At 45.6% G+C, this 18,962-nt stretch overlaps 1 protein-coding gene across 1 annotated transcript in view; it reads left to right on the forward strand.

The window, feature by feature from the left end:
* The first annotated feature begins 297 nt into the window (after positions 1-297).
* LOC136399604 (calmodulin-binding transcription activator 1-like) overlaps positions 298-18,962 on the forward strand; it is an 80,716-nt gene continuing 62,051 nt past the window's right edge. The window contains exon 1 of the mRNA XM_066374949.1: positions 298-432. Within this exon, the coding sequence (XP_066231046.1) occupies positions 388-432 (45 nt within the window). The 5' untranslated portion in view covers positions 298-387. The remainder of the gene's footprint in view (positions 433-18,962) is intronic.

Below are 18,962 nucleotides of genomic sequence, written 5' to 3' on the forward strand. Positions count from 1 at the left end.
GGAAATATTCCGTGTGGGCCCCTTCCTGATTCGGCAGTTTCTTCGGGCTCTGGCCATTGGGAAGCTTTGTTTAGGTCTGGAAGGTGGGCTTTCCTGAGAGTGGGTGGAGAGAGGGCGTTTATTTTTGACCAATCCTTGCATTCCGTTGGGTGGTGACCAGCCAATGGGCCGGATGGATAGGACGCTCCTCCCGGAGAGTAGTGAGACCCCTGGTGCGGGGCGATTGGTGGCGGGAGAGATGAGTGGCAGCTGCGTAGCCCAACAGGCGCAGTGCGTGGGCCGCGGGGCGGGGCCAGGGCGGGTGCGCGGCGGCGGCGGGGTGGCTGGGCCGGCGGCGGCGGCGGTACGAGGCGCGCGCTCGGGGTCCCGGTCGCGAGGAGGAGGAGGATGTGGCGCGCGGAGGGGAAATGGCTGCCGAAAACAAGCCGGAAGGTAAGAGCCGGAGCGCGAGGGCCGGGGGCGGCGCGGCGGGCGGCGGGACCTGGCCCCGCCGGACATCCCGGGCATCGGCGGCGCCGGGAGGGAGCGCGGGGGCGCGGCGGCGGCGGCGGGCGCTCCGGCCGGGGAGGGGGCGGCGGGCGGGGGGCGGAGCGCGGCCGGTCCGGAGGTGACTCGCGGGGCGGCGGAGCGCGGCGCCGCACACCCCCACCCGGGGGCGGGCTGGGGCCGGAGGGGCGGGGGGCCGGCGGGCGGGGGCCGGGCCCAAGAGAGGAGGAGGAGCCGGCGGAGGGAGGGCCGGCGCCTCCCCCACCCGGACCGGGCATCCCCGCCGCTCCCGGGCCCGCGGCGCGGCCCCCACCCCCTGTCCCCCGTGCCGCCGTGGTGGGGGCCGCGGGGCGGAAAGTTTATCCGCCTCGGGCCCCCTCTGGCCCCGCACCCCACTGCCCCGGGCCGGTCCCCGTCGGGGCACGGCCGGCGCTCCCCCTCGCCGCCCCTGGCTCTCGGGCGGCAGGGCCGGGCGGACTCTGTCCAGCATCACCCTCGAGCCCCGTGGGCGCCTCCCAGAGCCGGCGGGGTCCCCGTGCTTCTCCCCACCAGGGGGACCCCGTCCTGCTGAGCGTCCCCGGGCAGAAGGGCCTCGTGTGACCCCTTCCCCTTCCTTTCATGGGAGGGGGCCTGCGCAGCTCCCCCCCCCCCCCCCCCCCCAGCAGCCTTGCCTACCCTGCTCTTGCCCTTGCACCCTTGGCAGCCAGGAGGGTGGGGTCTCCGTTTCTATGGTAAGTGAGGAGAACCACAGACTCCCTTGCCCTTTACCTTCTGTGACCCTGATCCTTCTTTGGCAGAGGGGTCTGTCGCGTTCTCATCTTCAGTGGAATCTTTCGGAGCCTCTGCACACCATCTATTGACCCTTTTTCCAGGACAAGGGGACTCGGGCTACCCATGTTCTTCCCTCACCCAGTGGTTAGTGGGGGCCTGTGCAGCGCTGAAGTCATTTCTAAATGGGAAAGCAGATACTTCGTACGGATTATGCATACTCTCCGCACACTTTCCTAGGTTAGGGTGAGCTCATTTCCTGAATACCCTTTGAGTTGCCCTCTTTTTCTTATGGGAGATACTGAACATTGCCAGGGCTCCGTTACCCATTTGTCTGTCTCCCTTTACATCTCCCTCTCCGGAGTACCTTGTCTAGGTGAGGGTGGGTGCCCCATCAGATAGAGGGCAGGGTTTCCATTGTGCCTCCTGTGAGAGTAATAAAGGGCCACAATAATTACTCTGATGTTTGAGGAAGACCAGGGTATAATTTTGCTTCCAGTTTCTTCTTTCCCCTTAGGTGGGGGCTGTGTTCACCAGTTGACACTGCCCCAGCAGGAAGAGGGTCATGGGCCCCTTGGTTTTTGGTGTTACCGTTTCTGTCTTCTCTGCAATTAGAACCACACTCTGCGCCCTACGTTCAAGAGTCTTTGAACCTTCCTGGAAATAAACCTCCCATTTCTTTTTTAGGAGAACTCATATTCTCCTTATGGCTTCTGTTTCCCAGTCAGCCATATTTAGTGAGCTTGTTACCTTGACTTTTTCTAATTTTCTTAAATTGTATTCATGTTGGCTGGGTAAGAAGAAGCCATATGCCTTTCCATCCAGAAAAGGGAGTGTAGACACCCATGTCGCCCACGTGTCTTTCGGAAGGGGTTGCTAGTATGCGCCTTGTCCTAGAACCTTCCTTTGGCCCTGGCGTTGTTTCTCCTGGGATCCAGACATTTCTTTTGAACTGTAGCTCTGAGGTGAAGGGGAAATTTGGACGTATACTATTTTTTACTGCTCTGATTCTCTTTTGGCAAAAAGATGATCCTAATGCTATGCATTTGTTGATATATACATACATGTAGGATTATATTTATAGATGAAATCACATTCATCACATAGATGTATACATTTGCAAGGGTTAGATGACTCTTTATACATTTTTGGTGCATGTGGAGACCTTGATGTGTAAGACTATATATATATTACTGTTGTAACTATTTAGGCTTAGGAGAATCAGAAGGCTCACTGGTAAGTGACCAGTTCTCACCACTCTGTCATTCGTCATTTGTCCTATACTGAGTAAGCGTTCACATCAAGTGTAGAGGGCATGCCGATGTTCACCGAAACTTAGGCGTTCTGCATCGAGGGGCAGTGTTCTCAGCGTGGCTCTTCATAGGGTTAAAAGCTCACATCTTCGTTTCTTTCCTGCCGTGGAGGGGAAAGAGATTTTCATGTATTTGGGGCAAACTAAGAGGGCTGGGCGAGAAGAATATGTGTTTCTGTGACAGCACGAGAAGGGAACAGCTGTAAATATATCGCTGTTTTATTTTGGCCATTTGAACAGTGGTTAGAGGTTGTGCACATTAGGAACAGGTACCTCTGGGAGGGCCTGTGACATTTCGTGACCAAGTGGGAGGGGTTGTTCTCCCTCAGGGTCACAGTTTGTGTACTTGGTTGATTGCCCTTGGCTCTGGAGGCAGGGGCAGCGTTGGGAGTCTCCTCTAGTCCCCCTTACTTCTTCCCCTACCCAAAACTGGGGACAGTTACTATCTGCTATCACTTACTTTTCAACAGGCTGAGTTTGGAGGCTCATCCTTCCCAGCAAGCTGTCAGGCTCTGAAGCATTTGTACATTTAAGTGCTTTTCTAGCAAGGAGACTCTCCACCTGGCTTACTGAGTACAGAGACGGGGTTATCTGGAGGACTGGGTGGTCAGCTTAGGCTGACTTGTGGACTTCGCCCTTCAGTTAATATTGAGTTATCCAGCGGACATAATACCCATTGCCCCCAAAATAACGCTTTTAACCTTAATTTGCTTTTCTTTCGGTTTTTAAAAAGTTTTTATGCTTTTTAAAATTCTGTAGCTATCCTAAACGAAGCTTGATGGGACTGTATATTTTTAGGGTGTAGTATTAATGACCCTTGGAAAACAAGAGGTGACATTAGCTGTACATATTGGCATTTTCCTAGTGAGGCATCCCTTCTGGTGATGGGTCCCTGCCTGCCTGTGTCCCCATTACCACTAATGCCTTGGGGAGTCTCCCTTGCTCGTTGGATGCTCCCTTCCACGGGCAATGGAAGGAAGTGGTAAAGGTCAGAAGAACACACTTGAGGTTAGTGTTTCAAGTTAGGCTCGTTCTGTTGAGTTTACTATGGTGGTGCATCTTTGTCACCTGTCCCCGTGGAGGGCTGGAGGTCAGCTTTCCTCTTGCCCTTCTGGACTGACGTGTTTTCTTGCAGCTGGTCAGGCTAGATGGCTTCTCTTGACCTCCATCACTGTCTCCTCCCTTTCACCCCCGAACCCCAGATTTTGGGACAAGGTCTGGGTGACCACTGGGTTCTCTTCCCTCGTCTTCTTGAAGAGCCGATTTATCCTGCGTCTGGGAAATTTTGGGTTTCTTCGTCTCACCTACCGGTGCGTTCAGAATGTTGATGTGATCACAGCAACCTCTACTCACGGTCCTATTGGGTCAGATTTTTCTTTTCAAAAGAGGAGGGTGTATACATCCTGCCTATCCGCGTTTTTCTATTTCTTTAGTTTTTAGGCTTTCCCCCTAAAATAGCCCATTCTTTGGGGTCAAGTAGCATTATTTTAGTTCTCTGTTTGTGTTGTGTGTGGCCTGTGTGCTGGTGGGAGTGTAATTCTTTCTGACTGGTTGTCAAGTAGCCCAGATTGTGGCTTAACATTTTTTCCCATGCCTTCACTCCTTCGGTCGGTCCTCTTTATTTCCCGACGTTCGGGAAGACCTCTTTGTGTGTAGTTGTACTTCTTTCTGTTTCCTTATGGAAAAAGCAACAGAAGGTGATTCTCGTGTTCTCTTCCTTTCCCCTCGTTGTGCCTGTTGCCTCCTTTGTGGGACCCTCGAATGTGTTGTTTTGGAGGGAAGTTGTTTTCACATCCGTATTCCTGTATTGAGTGTGTTCATCCGGAGACGTTCTCTGAGCTGTTCCGTGCAAGTATCTGGGGGCTTTATAGGACTTTGTTTGAAACTATAAGGGTCTTGTTAGCCTTTTCATATGAATGATATTTAGGTGTGTCTTGTGTTTGTTTTTTTTATAATACTCTTGTAAGGAATTCTTTTCTGAATTTCAATTGTTTGGATCATCATCTTATGAAAATATATAATAGTGTACAATTTCATTGAGCTCTTCTCCTAGCCCTGCAGGAGTGGGGGTAGTGGAGAGGGTGGAGAGCACACCAGGATGGGCATTTGACAGCTTTCTCTCAAACTGTATGTATGTGTGTGTGTATAAAAAAGTAGCCAACCTTTTTTTTTTTTTTTTGAATGTCTAGGCATAACTTTTAGGTCATTTAGATATATGGTTGGTTGGAATGCCTGCTTAAAATTTGAACAGCAGCATACTGGGTATTACAGAGAATATAAAATCAAACTCATCCGTCACAGAGGAAGTGGTACCAAAACATTTTCTCTTATGATTACCCGGTATGTTTCATAATATCAGATAGTAAGAACTACATGAGCCGCTGGTACATTTTCGCTGCCAGGAAGTATTCTATCTCAATTTAATGCCTAATTGTGGTGACCATTCTTAGGCTAGGTGTCTGGTATAATTATCACTGCTTGTTTATTATGTAACTTTTAATACTTTATACTTTTCAGTAGTACTGTTATTTGTGTCTTTATTTTTTTTGTAAATAGCTTCAGATTATTTTTGGCTGTAGGTATAGTAGATGTCATGATGACAGTGATGGTAAAGAATTTCCCCTGAAATGCGTTTTTTCTTTTCCTGCTGTATTAAATCAGAGTTCCGTCCATGATGGCTATAGGAACAAAATCTGCTAGTATTTCTCTCTGAAGAGGAACTCTTACTGAGGATTGTCGTAGTCTGTGGTTTGACAGTCCTTTATTCACAGGAACATGCGACAATATTTTTTGTGGTGATACGCACTGTGTATTTCTTTTGTATTTCCATTAGGACAGATTATTTCCTGAAATGTTCTGTATCTTCCAGAATCACTTATTATGCCCCCTTTTTATGTTCTATACGACTTCAATCCTACTTCCCTTTCTTTCCCACATAAAGAGGTTTCTTTATTGCCCTTGCCATCATTATTATAAAAGAGTATTTGTAGCTCTACTGTATTCATATTCTTTCTATCATCCTGTGAAGAGGGTTGCCCCCCCCCCCCTTCCTTGTAATAAGAGGCAGTGTTAGTTACTTCTTGTTTCCATGAGGATAGGGTTTAAGCCACAAGGCATGGGGTGATAGTAATATTTGTAACTGGATAGTGCCCCTGGGTGAAACACTGTGTCCTTCAGGCATCTAGGTGTCCCCTTTTAGGATTTTGGAAATTGTTTTTGTGCATTTAGCCATCCTTCTGTCTCTTTGGCCCGATAATGGTGAATTTCTTAGGCATAACCAACAAAAATATGGTACTCATTTGGGGCCTTCATTCACATGTTAGTTTGCCAACTATCTTTAGTCTTTGTATGTTTGAATAAGACCTGTTCTTGCCTTCGACTTTGTCCAGATAACATAAGAATGCATGGTCATTCACTCTTATTTTCAGATTATAGTGTGTAATCTAGCCTCCTTCTTCCTTCCTTCCTTCCTTTTCTTTTTTTCTTTTCTTTTCTTTTCTTTCTCTTCTTTCTTTCTTTCTTTCCTTGTTTTTGGAATACCTAATCAGGTTCAGGATATAAGTTGGTCAGATACTGTCAGATCCTTTCTTGTATTTTGTGCTATCAGCGGATGTTGTATCCATCAGTCCTGTGGTAAGATGTGTTACCGTCATTAGAAAGAGGGGCTGGTAAACATGTAGATGGTCTTCTATCCCTTGATACTTGTCACATTTTTTAATTGATTTTATGGGAGGGGAGAGAGGAGAAATATCAACTCATAGTTGCTTCACTATAGTTGTTCATTGATTGCTTCTCATATGGGCCTTGACTGGGCGAGCCTAGGGTCTCAAAATTATTATGTATTTGTAAGGAGAGTGTTTTCTGTACGTTTTGACAGTGGACAGCAGTGCCCAGTTTTCTACATGGTGGGCCCAGTAAAGCATGGTTTCTTTACCCCCTTTCCCCATCAGTCTGCTGGCTGTGTGTTCCTAAGGTTGTGTCACACCTTTCTGCTTTGAATGCCATTACTCATAGAAGGTCATGGGCCTCCTTGTGTAAAGATTGGTAATGATTCCTGAGCATTTTTTAACTCATTACCCTGGTCATAAAAGTAATATTGTACCCCACTGTAAACATAGGCCACATGTCAGCCACATTGCTTCCCTTTCCACTCTGTTTTTAGAAGGTTTATTTACTTTGACCTGATTGACATACCATAGAATGGAATGACCAGAGATTTTGTTTTTTGCAGTATTATTTTTTTATTAACATAATACAGATATCCTGTGCTTTGCTACCCCTTTTTCATTGCTTGTGCCTTCGGAGTCAAAATGTCACCACAAATTTTACTTTGACTACTAGGTTGAGACTTGCATATTATATTAGTAAGAGCGAACAGTAGTGTGGTATTATTCCCAAATGGCAAAGGGGGGTCCATACCCAAAGAGATTTCTTAAGTGATTCTTCTGCATTCACCCCCTATGTTTTGCTTCTTCCTGGTGGTGGTGGTGGGGGGGATGTTCTCTTGTACATGAGTCCTTTGCTCATTTGCAGAAATGCAGCCCCATTTTATTTTTTCAGACTTAGCCAGGCCTTTTGAGCCCTGTAATGTATCCCTTCCTGACTGTTAGCAGAAGGTGACTGCAAGGGAGAGGCGCTGGCTGGGGCTGTATCCCTCTCTCTGCAGTCTGCAGTGTGGTTTGTAGTTACAAGTGCACAGTGACATGCCTGGGAAGAACCGATTTCTTAACAATTTTAAACATGTTACCACCTGGAGACGAAGTGGCATTCCTCTCGCCACTAATATCACTACTTAATGTCATTGAAAATCTCTCACTGCCTTCTCAAAAGAAAAAACCCCAAACGAGAATCCTGACAGAATTTCCACAAAGCAAACCTGGAAGGCTAGCCTTGATGCTCCGCTCTCTGGCGCAGCCACTGGCTTCGGACGTGCTGCGGGACTGATACTTTTTGCACCCACGGTCCTCAGTGGCTGACCTGTGAAAGCCTTTTGGGACATGGAGTGTTCAGGCAGCGCATAGATTGGGCATAGTCTCTCCCGTTTTTCCTTATCAGTTACCACAGGTGAGATTATGTATTTAGTCACTTAAACACACTTACAAAGTGGATCATTTTCCTCCTTTGTTTCCACGCAACCAACCATTGGAATGAATACTGGAATTTGACTTCTCATAATAATAATAAATGAATATGTCCCTACTTTAGTTTTCAACACCTACGAGGAAACAGGGAACTCACTCCCAGGTCTGCAGTCCGAGAAGTCAGAACCTGGACCATCTCTTTAGCCTGCACAGGATTACGGAGATGAATTATACTTTCAGCTAAATCTGGTGTCTGTAACAATACAAACCCAGATGCTTTACGTTTATTTCATCTTTTTTACACTAGAGGTTTAACAAGATGTATCTGTGTGTTATATTAGAATGATACATAAAAGCAGAGGTACTTCTGCAACTGAAATTAAAAGTACAAAAGAAAACAAAGCCTGCCTTCTATTTATTTATTCATTTTTTCTTCATCAGGGTTGATTTAGAGTGCCAGGAAGCATTTTTGAAGGTATAGTGATACACTCAAGAATTAATCTTTTTAAAACTTAGATTTGCTCTTTAGTCCTTGTCTGAGAAGTTATTTCTGAGGATGTTAAGTGCCCCATTGGTTTTCTGGGGCACTTGGATATCAAACCATTTGGAAGCGATAAAAAGAAATTGGTACAAGGTGTGAAATTGTCAAACAGAAAGTAAAAAGATACAATACTAAAGAAATTACCCATTTATTATTAAAAATAATCTCAAAGTGATGATTGGAAGTTGATTCAGGTGTTTTAAGGAAAATGGAATGTTGATGTGCTTACCATGTTAAAATCGGCCAATATCCCTATTGTACAAGGAACACTCCAAAATGGGGATGTTTAGAAGATAAAAAAGTGGATGGGATTGGTTATTTTAAAATGTTAAGTGTTTTTCCTCGTTTAAAAAAAGTAATTGAAATAAAATAACTCTTCTTGGTGAAGAAAATGTAAACTCTAATGGAAGATCTGCAGAATGAAACATTTAAAAAGTGAGGATTGAAGATAAGGGTTTTTTTATTGCGAATCCACAAGGGGGTAGTGATGTTCTATCAGATATTAGTGGTGGAAATGTGAGATGATCTCTTTTATCTTTTAACATTTTAGATTTACAGATAAAACTGGTCTGCTTGCATTTTAACTTAAGATCTTTTCATATCTTTATTGGCAGAATTGTTTATTGCTTAAATTTTAAAAAAAATTCCTTTTTGGGTGCTTGGCTATTTTAAGCCGTTCATTATAGGTGAATGGTTAAGAAAAGAGTCTGTCCTTGTAGTTTTGTGCTTTGGAGAGATTACCAAGGATCTGAGGGTCATTTATTTTTCTGAGAGTGAAATAGTCTTAAATTTCCTGGTAAACATTAGGAATCTAGAATCAGTTTATTTAAGTGTCCGAATTAAAAGGATTTTAGTGACCTGTGTGTGAACTTTGGAGAAGTTTGTAATACTGGTTGTAGGTTCAGTTCTTCCAAGAGATGAAAAATGTGAACCCACATCACTAGCTGCTTTCAGTAGTTCTAAGTACATCAAATTTTTATAATCTTTTTTATTAGTTTATATGACATCATTAGATAAAAGCGCACCCTCCCAGCCTGACCTGTGGTGGCGCAGTGGATAAAGCGTCAACCTGGAAACACTGAGGTTGCCAGTTCGAAACCCTGGGCTTGCCTGGTCAAGGCACATATGGGAGTTGATGCTTCCTGCTCCTCCCCCCTTCTCTCTCTCTCTCTCTCCTCTCTATAATGAATAAATTAAAAAAAAAAAAAAAAAAGCACCCCCCCAAAAAAAGATTCCAGTAGCTTCCCTGAGGTTGTGAGCCCCACCCTGGTATATTCAGAATTGCTTACAATGAGGGAGAACGGGGGGGGGGGGGGCAGGGGTGGAGGCAGATGGGACACCAGGTAGTTTGCGGTGAAGAACGAGAACTGGCCTTATTGTGTGCCCTTTGCTGAGTGAGGTGGCACGCGGCAGGCGAAGGATTGAAGGTGGGGGTGGGACTCTGTTCTTCTGAGTTAGTACCAACCAATCATATCTTTAAAAATATTTTTAACAACATATGTACCCCGATTTATCAATGTCACCCCATTAAAATTAATTAAAAATATTTTTAACAATAATATGAAATAGTACCAAGATTTAGAACTTACGCTTGTTTGTGGCATATACTTAGTGAATTTTTCATTTTTGGTTTAAGGAAAAGGTTGTTAGTATAGCTCCCCCACACCCTTTCCCTTGGTCTGTGCCAGGACTTTTTCTGTTTTATCTCCTTTACTAAATGACTGGTGATGTGACATCTCAAAGACAGTTTCTTCACAGACTACCCTAAGCCAGGCTGGGAGCTGAACTATGACGTCAGCATTTCCATTCATGAATTTGATTTTTCTCACTCATCGCATTCCGGAGCTGCCTTCTGGCAGGTGCACAGATCAGTTTCCCATCAGTCAGCCCATGAATCAGTGATAAAGGGTTAGACAGGAGATAAGGTGCTGGGGTTGTTCCCACAGAGCTGTAGCTGCTTGTGCTGGTTCACGTCAGTGTCGTTTGGCCAGGTTTCTGGCAAAACTGATTGAAACCTAAAAACAGTTTAATTATCTCACGATTTTGTGGATTGAGCTGTGTTGTGAACTTACCGACACTACATTTTTTGTGCTCCCATGAAATTCCGAGTGCTACGCTGTAGCTCCTTTGTTATGAAGGAGCATTTCTGGTGTAATTTGACTAAATTGGAGCATTCTACTTTATTTCAGAGAGCTTAGGCCTGGAGATTAAATTAGGTTCTACGCAAATTACTTTTGGGATGCATTTGGATTTGAGGGGGGGCATTTTGTTGCTTTTGAAATATTTTAAATGACTTTGTCTGATGCTCACATTTCCCATGTGTTGTGGTTGTCATTCTGTAAGTAGCAGAGCAGCCCTGTGTTGGCGTTAGGTTTCCTCTCCCTGAGGCTGTGCGTTCGTGTGGCTGTTCAGTCCAGTTTCTCCTCCAGGGAGGTCGCTGCTTGGAATTCAGCTGCGTGAGAGCGGTTCTGGACGCAGTCTTGTTTGGAGTTTTCCTCTGCAGGGCCGAGGCTGCGGCGCGTGCGTGGCTTTCGAGCCTCCTGTGTTTGATGAATGGTGAGCTTTACAAAAGTTCATTTTCTCTGCTTTCTTGGGGGTTGGTTGACTTTCTAGATATTTAATTGCCAAGAAACATTTAGATGTTTTTATTTAGAATGTGTTCTATTTAGAAATCACTGTAGCTTGGTTATAATTTATGGTAAGAGTAGGTAATTCAAACTGCAACCATTTTGATTGATACCCAGTATTACTCTTGAGATAACTTTAAACCTCGTGACAACTCAGAGACGCAACTCCTCCCACCCTTAAATGAAATGAGAGCTCGGTGTTCCTGCAGGTTGAACCGAGCTGTCTGATGGTGAACAGGCGTGTGTGGTGTGTTGTTTAGCGGTCTCTGTTAAGTATGTGCTCTAAGAAAAAAATCAGAGCAAAGAGACATGAAGAAGCACTTGAAGATGATGTGATGTTATTTTCTCTAAGAACCGAATCATTTTAAAATTATTTAAATACAATTTCTAGGGAGGATTCCAGTGGTAAATATTGTTGAAGAAAGGAATGTTTCATGGTAAAAGGTCTCTGTAAACATTCCCTAATTTTAAACCTGTGTGTGTATCGCTTGGACTTACAGAAAGGTTGGGCTTCTGGGCTCAGGTTTCAGAGCATCGGGAAGACTGGCTGTAGGTCAGCATTCTCGTTCTGTCTTACCCTGCACCAAGCATGCTAGACAAGCCCCTGGCCGGGAGGCGTACTTTCCTGCACCACCCTCAGACCGAACCCCTGCGGTTTCCCAGCTCAGGCTTAGGACCAGTGACCTCAGCTAGGTGTGACTTTCCGCTGTCCCTGCAGCTGCTGGGAGGCCAGGTGCTAGAAGCCTCTGACCTTGGCTTCCGCAGCCTGCTCCTGCGGACCAGATCCTCCTGCCCTGCGCGTGGTCTGGCGCCGCCTCCACTCTTGCTTCCCCAGCCCCGTGTGCTTTGTAATGATGCGGTCAGGGGTGATGGGAGGGGGTCCTGTGTCGTAGGGGTTGTCCCCGTGAGGACTTCCGAAGTCCCTTCCCCTCCTGCCTGAGGATTATGAGACAATGAAGGTGGCTGTATGGAGTTTCGCCTCATGGCTTGCTCTGCTGGTATCCTGCGTGACTCTTCCTGCCGTGCTTGCTCCAGATCAAGAGTTATTACTATGTTGGCTCCAGCTGGGTAGGAGGAATTTGAACTAGAGTCACTGTCACTGACGTGTCTCCTTCCTGGTGTACAGAGGGGGCCTGACATTTTAGGTCTAACACATTGCAAATATTTACTTTAAGAAATGTGAAAAATTGTTAAAGTTGTTGAAAAGATGCACAGCACTAAAATGTTCATTCTACTCAGTTATTCCCTATGACACATTTAAGCTCTTCATGCTGAGCATTCTTAGTTTTGGAAAAAGAGACTCAAATAACATAGGATTACAGATGGAAATGTGACTGCTAGCCCAAGACATTTTCTGTTTAAGGTTGTATTATTTATATTCATTTAGTTGTTTTTTCTGGAGTTGATTAACAAAATTTATTAGAATGTATCGATTGCTAGAAATTCAGTAAATAACTTCTGTTAAGAAGTGCTTGGGGAAGGGCGGTTTTGGTGGGTCCGCTGTAATTGACCTTTTGAGCCTTCACTTAGGGGTACTCCCTGGACTGCTACAGGTCTGGCATTTGGAGATACCTTGAATATAATTTATTTTTTGAAAGTTTTGTTCATATTTAAAGCTACCGAGGGGCAAGCTAATGTTCCTGGTGTTCTTGCCAAGATTCTCTGCCTGCTCCTTTTTGTCTCTGCCATTATGAAAGGTGCTGGCTGAATTATTTGCTTTGACAAAACTTTTGATGGAGGTCTCTTCCTTGCTTAATTTTATTGATAGAGGCTGTTGTGCTTAAACGGAAAGTATGACAGGTGCGAAGGCAGTGAGTGGGGTACTCAGCGCTTTGAAGTACTTGTCTTTCATCCTAGGGGTCCTCCAGGAATTGATCCTAGATTACTTGACCAAATTCAAGGCCCGAGGATTTATTCCAGCCATCCTGGGAGGCGAGGGACATCAGTCTTTCTCTGCTGAATCTGATTATTCTGCGTCTGACCCGTGCTGCCTGGATGGGTGTCTTCTGATGCAAATCTGGTGACAGTGGCAACCTTTCTAACTGGGCTGCATATCCTTGACAGCCGTTATCTGTCCTCTCCAGGTATTTTTGGACTGCAGCCTCTGTGGCCTTGTCTGGAGGAACCGAGGATGGCTTTAGCGGCTCTGGTGCTGCTCCCCGATGTTGTGGGTTTGCCCGCTCCTGGCTGCCCCAGCCCACCTTGACCGCAGTCCGTCCCTCCCGGCTGCCCCAGCCCACCTTGACTGCAGTCCGTCCCTCCCGGCTGCCCCAGCCCACCTTGACCGCAGTCCGTCCCCCCCGGCTGCCCCAGCCCACCTTGACCTTAGCCCCCCCCCCCCCCCCCCCCCCCCCCGCTCTGGCTGCCCCAGCCCACCTTGACTGCACTGTCCGTCCGCTCCCGGCTGCCCCAGCCCGCCTTGACCGTAGTTCCTCCGCTGACGAGGCCATTCACCCTTATCATTTGGGGGAAAAGCACACACGGAAGTCATTTGTTTAATAAGAAAGAAAGTCATGATTTTCAGACTGCTTTTAAAAATAAACTGGTTAGTGGTGATGGTACAAAACAACATGCACACAATGTCACTGAATCACGTACTCAGGAAGGGTCAGAATGGTGGACTTTATGTTGTGACTGTTTTACAGTTACCAGAAAAAGACCCCAAATGGGTTCAAAATCTAATGAGAAAAGTAGCAGTGAGGTTTTTGTTTGTTTGTTTGCTTTTGTTTGTTTTTTGTATTTTTCTGAAGCTGGAAACGGGGAGAGACAGTCAGACAGATTCCCGCATGCGCCCGACCGGGATCCACCCGGCACGCCCACCAGGGGCGATGCTCTGCCCACCAGGGGCGATGCTCTGCCCACCAGGGGGCGATGCTCTGCCCCTCCGGGGCGTCCCTCTGCCTCGACCAGAGTCACTCTAGCGCCTGGGGCAGAGGCCAAGGAGCCATCCCCAGCTCCCGGGCCGTCTTTGCTCCAATGGAGCCTCGGCTGCGGGAGGGGAAGAGAGAGAGACAGAGAGGAAGGAGGGGGGAGGGGTGGAGAAGCAGATGGGTGCTTCTCCTGTGTGCCCTGGCCGGGAATCGAACCCAGGACTTCTGCACGCCAGGCCGACGCTCTACCACTGAGCTAACCAGCCAGGGCCAGCAGTGAGGTTTTAACTGTAAATATATGTCAGTATTTTCATTACCCCAAGGACAGGGTTGTGCCTTTGAAGTGTCAAAATCTCCCCACCCCACCTCTCCTTCCCTTCCCCATCTCTGTGTGTCTGTCTTTATCACACATGCATGCACATACACAGAATTATAGTAGCCAGGTGGAAGACTGAAAGAACGGTAGTTTGGAGGGACTGTGTAAGGGCTAATAGCCTGTATACCATTGAATCTTCTGAATACACAGCTGCTAGTGATTGATGTCCTGTAGTGATGACCTTCAGTATATTGAGAAAAGCAACACTCAGTATGTTCTGCTTAGTAAAAGAGGAAAGTGTGGGCCCTGGCCAGTTAGCTCAGTGGTAGAACATTGATCCTGTGTATGGACGTACCAGGTTCAGTCCCCAGTCAGGGCACACAAAAGAAGTGACCATCTGCCTCTCCTTCCCTTCCTCTTCCCCTTCTCTCCCTCTTCCCCTCCTATAGCCAGTGACTTGATTGGTTTGAGCGTGGCTTCGGGAGCTGAGGATAGCTCTCCGGTGGTCTGAGCATACCAGCCTCGGGTGCTAAAAATAGCTTAGTACTCCAGCATTGGCCCCAGATCGGGTTGCTGGATGGATCCTGGTCAGGGCACTGAGGGAGTCTGCCTTGCCATCTCCCCTCTTCTCACCTAAAAAAAGGGGGAAGGGAGAGGAAAGTGTGTAATGTTTTAAAAAAACACAACCATCAAAGTACAGTAATTTTTAGTACGTAAAGGGATTTGATTCTTTTTTTAGTAACAACTTTATTGAGATACAACTCATACCATAATATTTATTACTTTAAAATATGTAATTCAGTAGTATTTAATATATTTACACAGTTGTACAACTATGCCCACTAGCTAATTCCAGAACATCTTCATACCAAAAAGAATCCTCTACCTATTAGTAGCCACTCTCCCTTCCTCCCTCCCCCCAGCTCTAGGCAATCAGTAATCTCTGTCTTTATGAATTTACCTCTTCTGGACATTTTGTATAAATAGAATCTTACAATATGTGGCCTTTTGTGATTGGCTTCTTTCCTTTAGCGTAATGTTTTCAAGGTTCATCCATGTTGTAGCTTATATCAGAACTTTGTTCTGTTTATAGTGGAACAGTATTGCTATAGATACATGTTTTATTTATCTCTTCATCAGTTGATGGACACTGAGTTATTTCCACTTTCTGGCTATTATGAATAATGCTGCTGTGAACATGGTGGACATGGTTTTGTGTGAACATATGTTTTCAGTTCTCTTGGGTGTATACCTAGCATTGGAATTGTTGGGTCATATGTTAACTGTGTTTAATTGAGGAACTGCCAAACTGTTTTCCACAGTGGCTGCATCATATTACATTCCTGCCAGCACTGTTTGAGGGTTCTGATTTCTCCACATCCTTGCTGTTATCTGCCTTTTTGATTATAGCTGTTCTTGTGGATTGCATTGGTATGTTATTGTGGTTTTGATTTGCATTTCCCTAATGGCTAATGTTGTTGAACGTCTCCATGTGATTATTGGCCATTTATATATCTGCTCTGGAGAAATGTCTTCTCCTCTGCCCGTTTCTGCTCTGGAGAAGTGTCCTCTCCTCTGCCCGTTTCTTTCTTTTTTTTTCTTTTTAAAGGTTTTTAAAAATTGATCCATTTTAGAGAGAAAGGAGGGAGAGAGACAGGGAGAAAGGGGTGGGGGTGGGGCAGGAGCCTCAACTCGTGGTTGCTTTCCATTTGTGCTTTGACCAGACAAGCCAGGGTTTTGGACCAGCGACCTCAGTGTAGTAGGTCAGTGTTTTTCAACCAGTGTGCCGCGGCACACTAGTGTGCCATGAGACATGGTCAGGTGTGCTGTGGGGAAATTAAACATGGGTCCCCAAACTACGGCCCGCGTGCCGGATACAGCCTGCGGAGGCTATTTATCTGGCCCGCCGCCAGCCGCCTCCATCCGAACATAAACATTCCCCTCACAATCCCTCCAGCTATCAGCGACAGGAAGAGTGGAGGCACAGGGAACACTCACTGACCAATCACCTTCTAGGATTCATCCTGACCACTAGCGATGAACCAATAGTAGGCCGCCTCTCATCCACACCCAGGAAGGTCCCCGCTTGGGCTGCCGCGCACTTGTCATCGTGTGGCCGAGGCGAGTAGTTGAAGCTGCTACTCCTCCCCATGGTCCCGATTTCTAATCTTGGTCGAGACTGGAGGTAAGTGTTGCCACCACCAGATGAAGCCTCAGCCTCAGCTGGTTATGTCTATCCTGATGGTGTATATAGATATTTGACTATTTGACCTTTTTCTTTTTAAAAGAGGCCCCTGCTGAGGGTGATATACAATGCATCACAATGTTATCTATATTGTATATGGCCTCCTGAAGGGTCTTCTTAAAGAGCTCAAATCTCTATATACACCATCAAAACAGACAGAACCAAGGCCTCTGCATCCAGCTGATCATGGGATTTGAACCCACAACCTCAGGGAGAATTCTAGTATTTATCAGAATCCTTACCTAGAAAGCAAACTTCTCAATCTGACAGTAGAGATGCTCTGAGGACTTATGATGTTACACAAGTACCCAACATTTCTAAAATTGATTTTGTCCAGTCTCTGTATAGAGAGAGTATTTGCCAAATTGATTTGAGCCCACAACTTTGATGAAAGCTCCAGTATCTATTAGCGGGACTGTATATATCAGCAGTTCTCAACCTGTGGGTCACGACCCCGGCGGAGTCACCTAAAGCCATCGGAAAATACATAATGCATATCAGTTATTTACATTCCGAATCATAACTGTAGCAAAATTACAGTTATGAAGTAGCCACCAAAATTATTTTTTGGTTTGGGGGTCACTGCAACATGAGGAACTGTATTGTGGGGTCACAGCATTAGAAAGGTTGAGAACCACTGCTATATATGAGGGGATATATGGGACTGTATATATGAGGGGTTACATGGGACTGTATATGAGGGGATGTTACGTGGGACTATATATGAGGGGATGTCACGTGGGACTGTATATGAGGGGATGTTACATGGGACTGTATTTATAAGGGGATGTTACATGGGACTATATATGAGGGATGTTACATGGGACTGTATATATGAGGGGGTTATCCTTTTTTATTTAACTTTTTTTTAAATAAATGTAATTTATTTAAACTTGAAATAGATTCTAACAGTTAGAGTGTCATTTTGTGTCATTTTGGTAGGTGGTGTGCTCCAGGATTTTGTAAATGTAAAAAATGTGCCCCGGCTCACAAAAGGTTGAAAATCACTGCTCTAGGTGGAGGCTTTATCCACTGTGCCACCACAGGTTAGGCAGCCTCCGCCTGTTTTTGAATTGAGTCATTTGTTTTTTGGCTGTTAGTTGTAGACATTCTTTATACATTCTGGATATTGATTTCTTATCAGATATATGATTTGCAAATATTTTCTCCCATTCTTTGGGCTGTCTTTTCGCTTTTTTTCTCTTCTCTCTCTCTCTTTTTTTTTTTTTTGCAGGGCCTGGGAGAGGTAGATAAGGAAGGGAGAGAGATGAGAAGCGTCAACTCGTAGTTGTGGCACTTTAGTTGTTTGTTGATTGCTTTCTCATATGTGCCTTGACGGGGGTGGGGTGTTGGGCGGACTCCAGCCGAGCCAGTGACCCCTTGCTCAAGCCCGTGAGTAACCTTGGGCTCAAGCCGGCAATCTTGCATTCAAGCTGGTGAGCCCGTGCTCAAGCCAGATGAACTCACGCGCAAGCTGGCGACCACAAGCATCCCAGGTTGATAATCTATCCACTGTGCCAACACCAGTCAGGCAGGTATATGTTCTTTTGATGTGAAAGTTTGTTGATATCTTGAGTGCTTAGAGAAGATGTGGTATTCTGGTTAACACTTTTTCTGATTAGTAGAGAATTAACAGATTCCATATATGAACATTTAGTTATCAAAGACTTGGAATATGTTATAATAAAACTATGACATTAAAATTTATATAATTATTATTATTGGATGTGTCAAAGATATTTCAGGATCTTGTAGTCCTTGGGGGGCCATGTGAATGTCAGTCATTGTTATACTCTTAAGTCATTTACGCAACAAATAGTGAAGCGCCAGGTGCAGAGAAGGACAGACTTGTTCCTGTCCTCATGGAGTTGATGGGGAAACTGATATTAATCAATGTGCCATGTGAAGTCACAGCTCAGACAGTGCTGTGAAGAGGTGAATGCTATGAAGGGGAGAAGTGCAGTGCATCAGAAAGGGATCTGACTACTAATCTGAGAGGCTGGGGAAGATCCTTGAGTTAAGTAGTGAAGGAGAAATGGGAATTAATTGAGGGAAAAATGAGGAAGAGAAGCTCCAGGTGATTGGATGAGCTGGTGGTGAGCTGCGTGGGGATACTGGGATTGTATTCTGGCTGTTTGTGGTTTTTGAGAAAGAGCATTTGAAGATGTGACTTGGGCTTCATCCTGCCCTGTGCCTTGTGACTTTAAACAAGTAACTCAACTTTTCTGAGCTTATTTACCAACTGGTTTTTAATTTCATGAGGCAGTACATAGCTGTTTTTACTTAGAGATAAATAAAACATTTTTGTGAAAACATACGGAAATCCAGGCTTTTGATTGATTGTATTAGTATAATTTAAAAATATTTTTTTTTAATGACTTCCCATGGTTGGTTTCTTAGAAATGCAATATTGGTAAATTGAATATTTTTCTGAACATTTTTCCTAGTCTTTGAGATTGAGTCACTTCGGTTCCTACAATATATACTCTAGATGCCACACATCTGTGGGGGAGCAGATGTGGGTGTCACTGGTTCAAGGCTGGTCATGGTGCCCGCTGTAACAAGCTCTGGGAAGGACTTGGAAGGCTTCTTGAAGGAGGTGGGATTTGAGTTGGCATCACTGACAGACACATGGTGTTGGAGGAGAAATGCATGCAGGCAGCGCCGAGCAAAGGCACCGCGCCAGGAGGGCTGGGGGTGGCTGGAATTCCGGGTG

Source organism: Saccopteryx leptura, chromosome 3, assembly GCF_036850995.1.
Source record: "Saccopteryx leptura isolate mSacLep1 chromosome 3, mSacLep1_pri_phased_curated, whole genome shotgun sequence".
Lineage (NCBI taxonomy): Eukaryota > Metazoa > Chordata > Mammalia > Chiroptera > Emballonuridae > Saccopteryx > Saccopteryx leptura.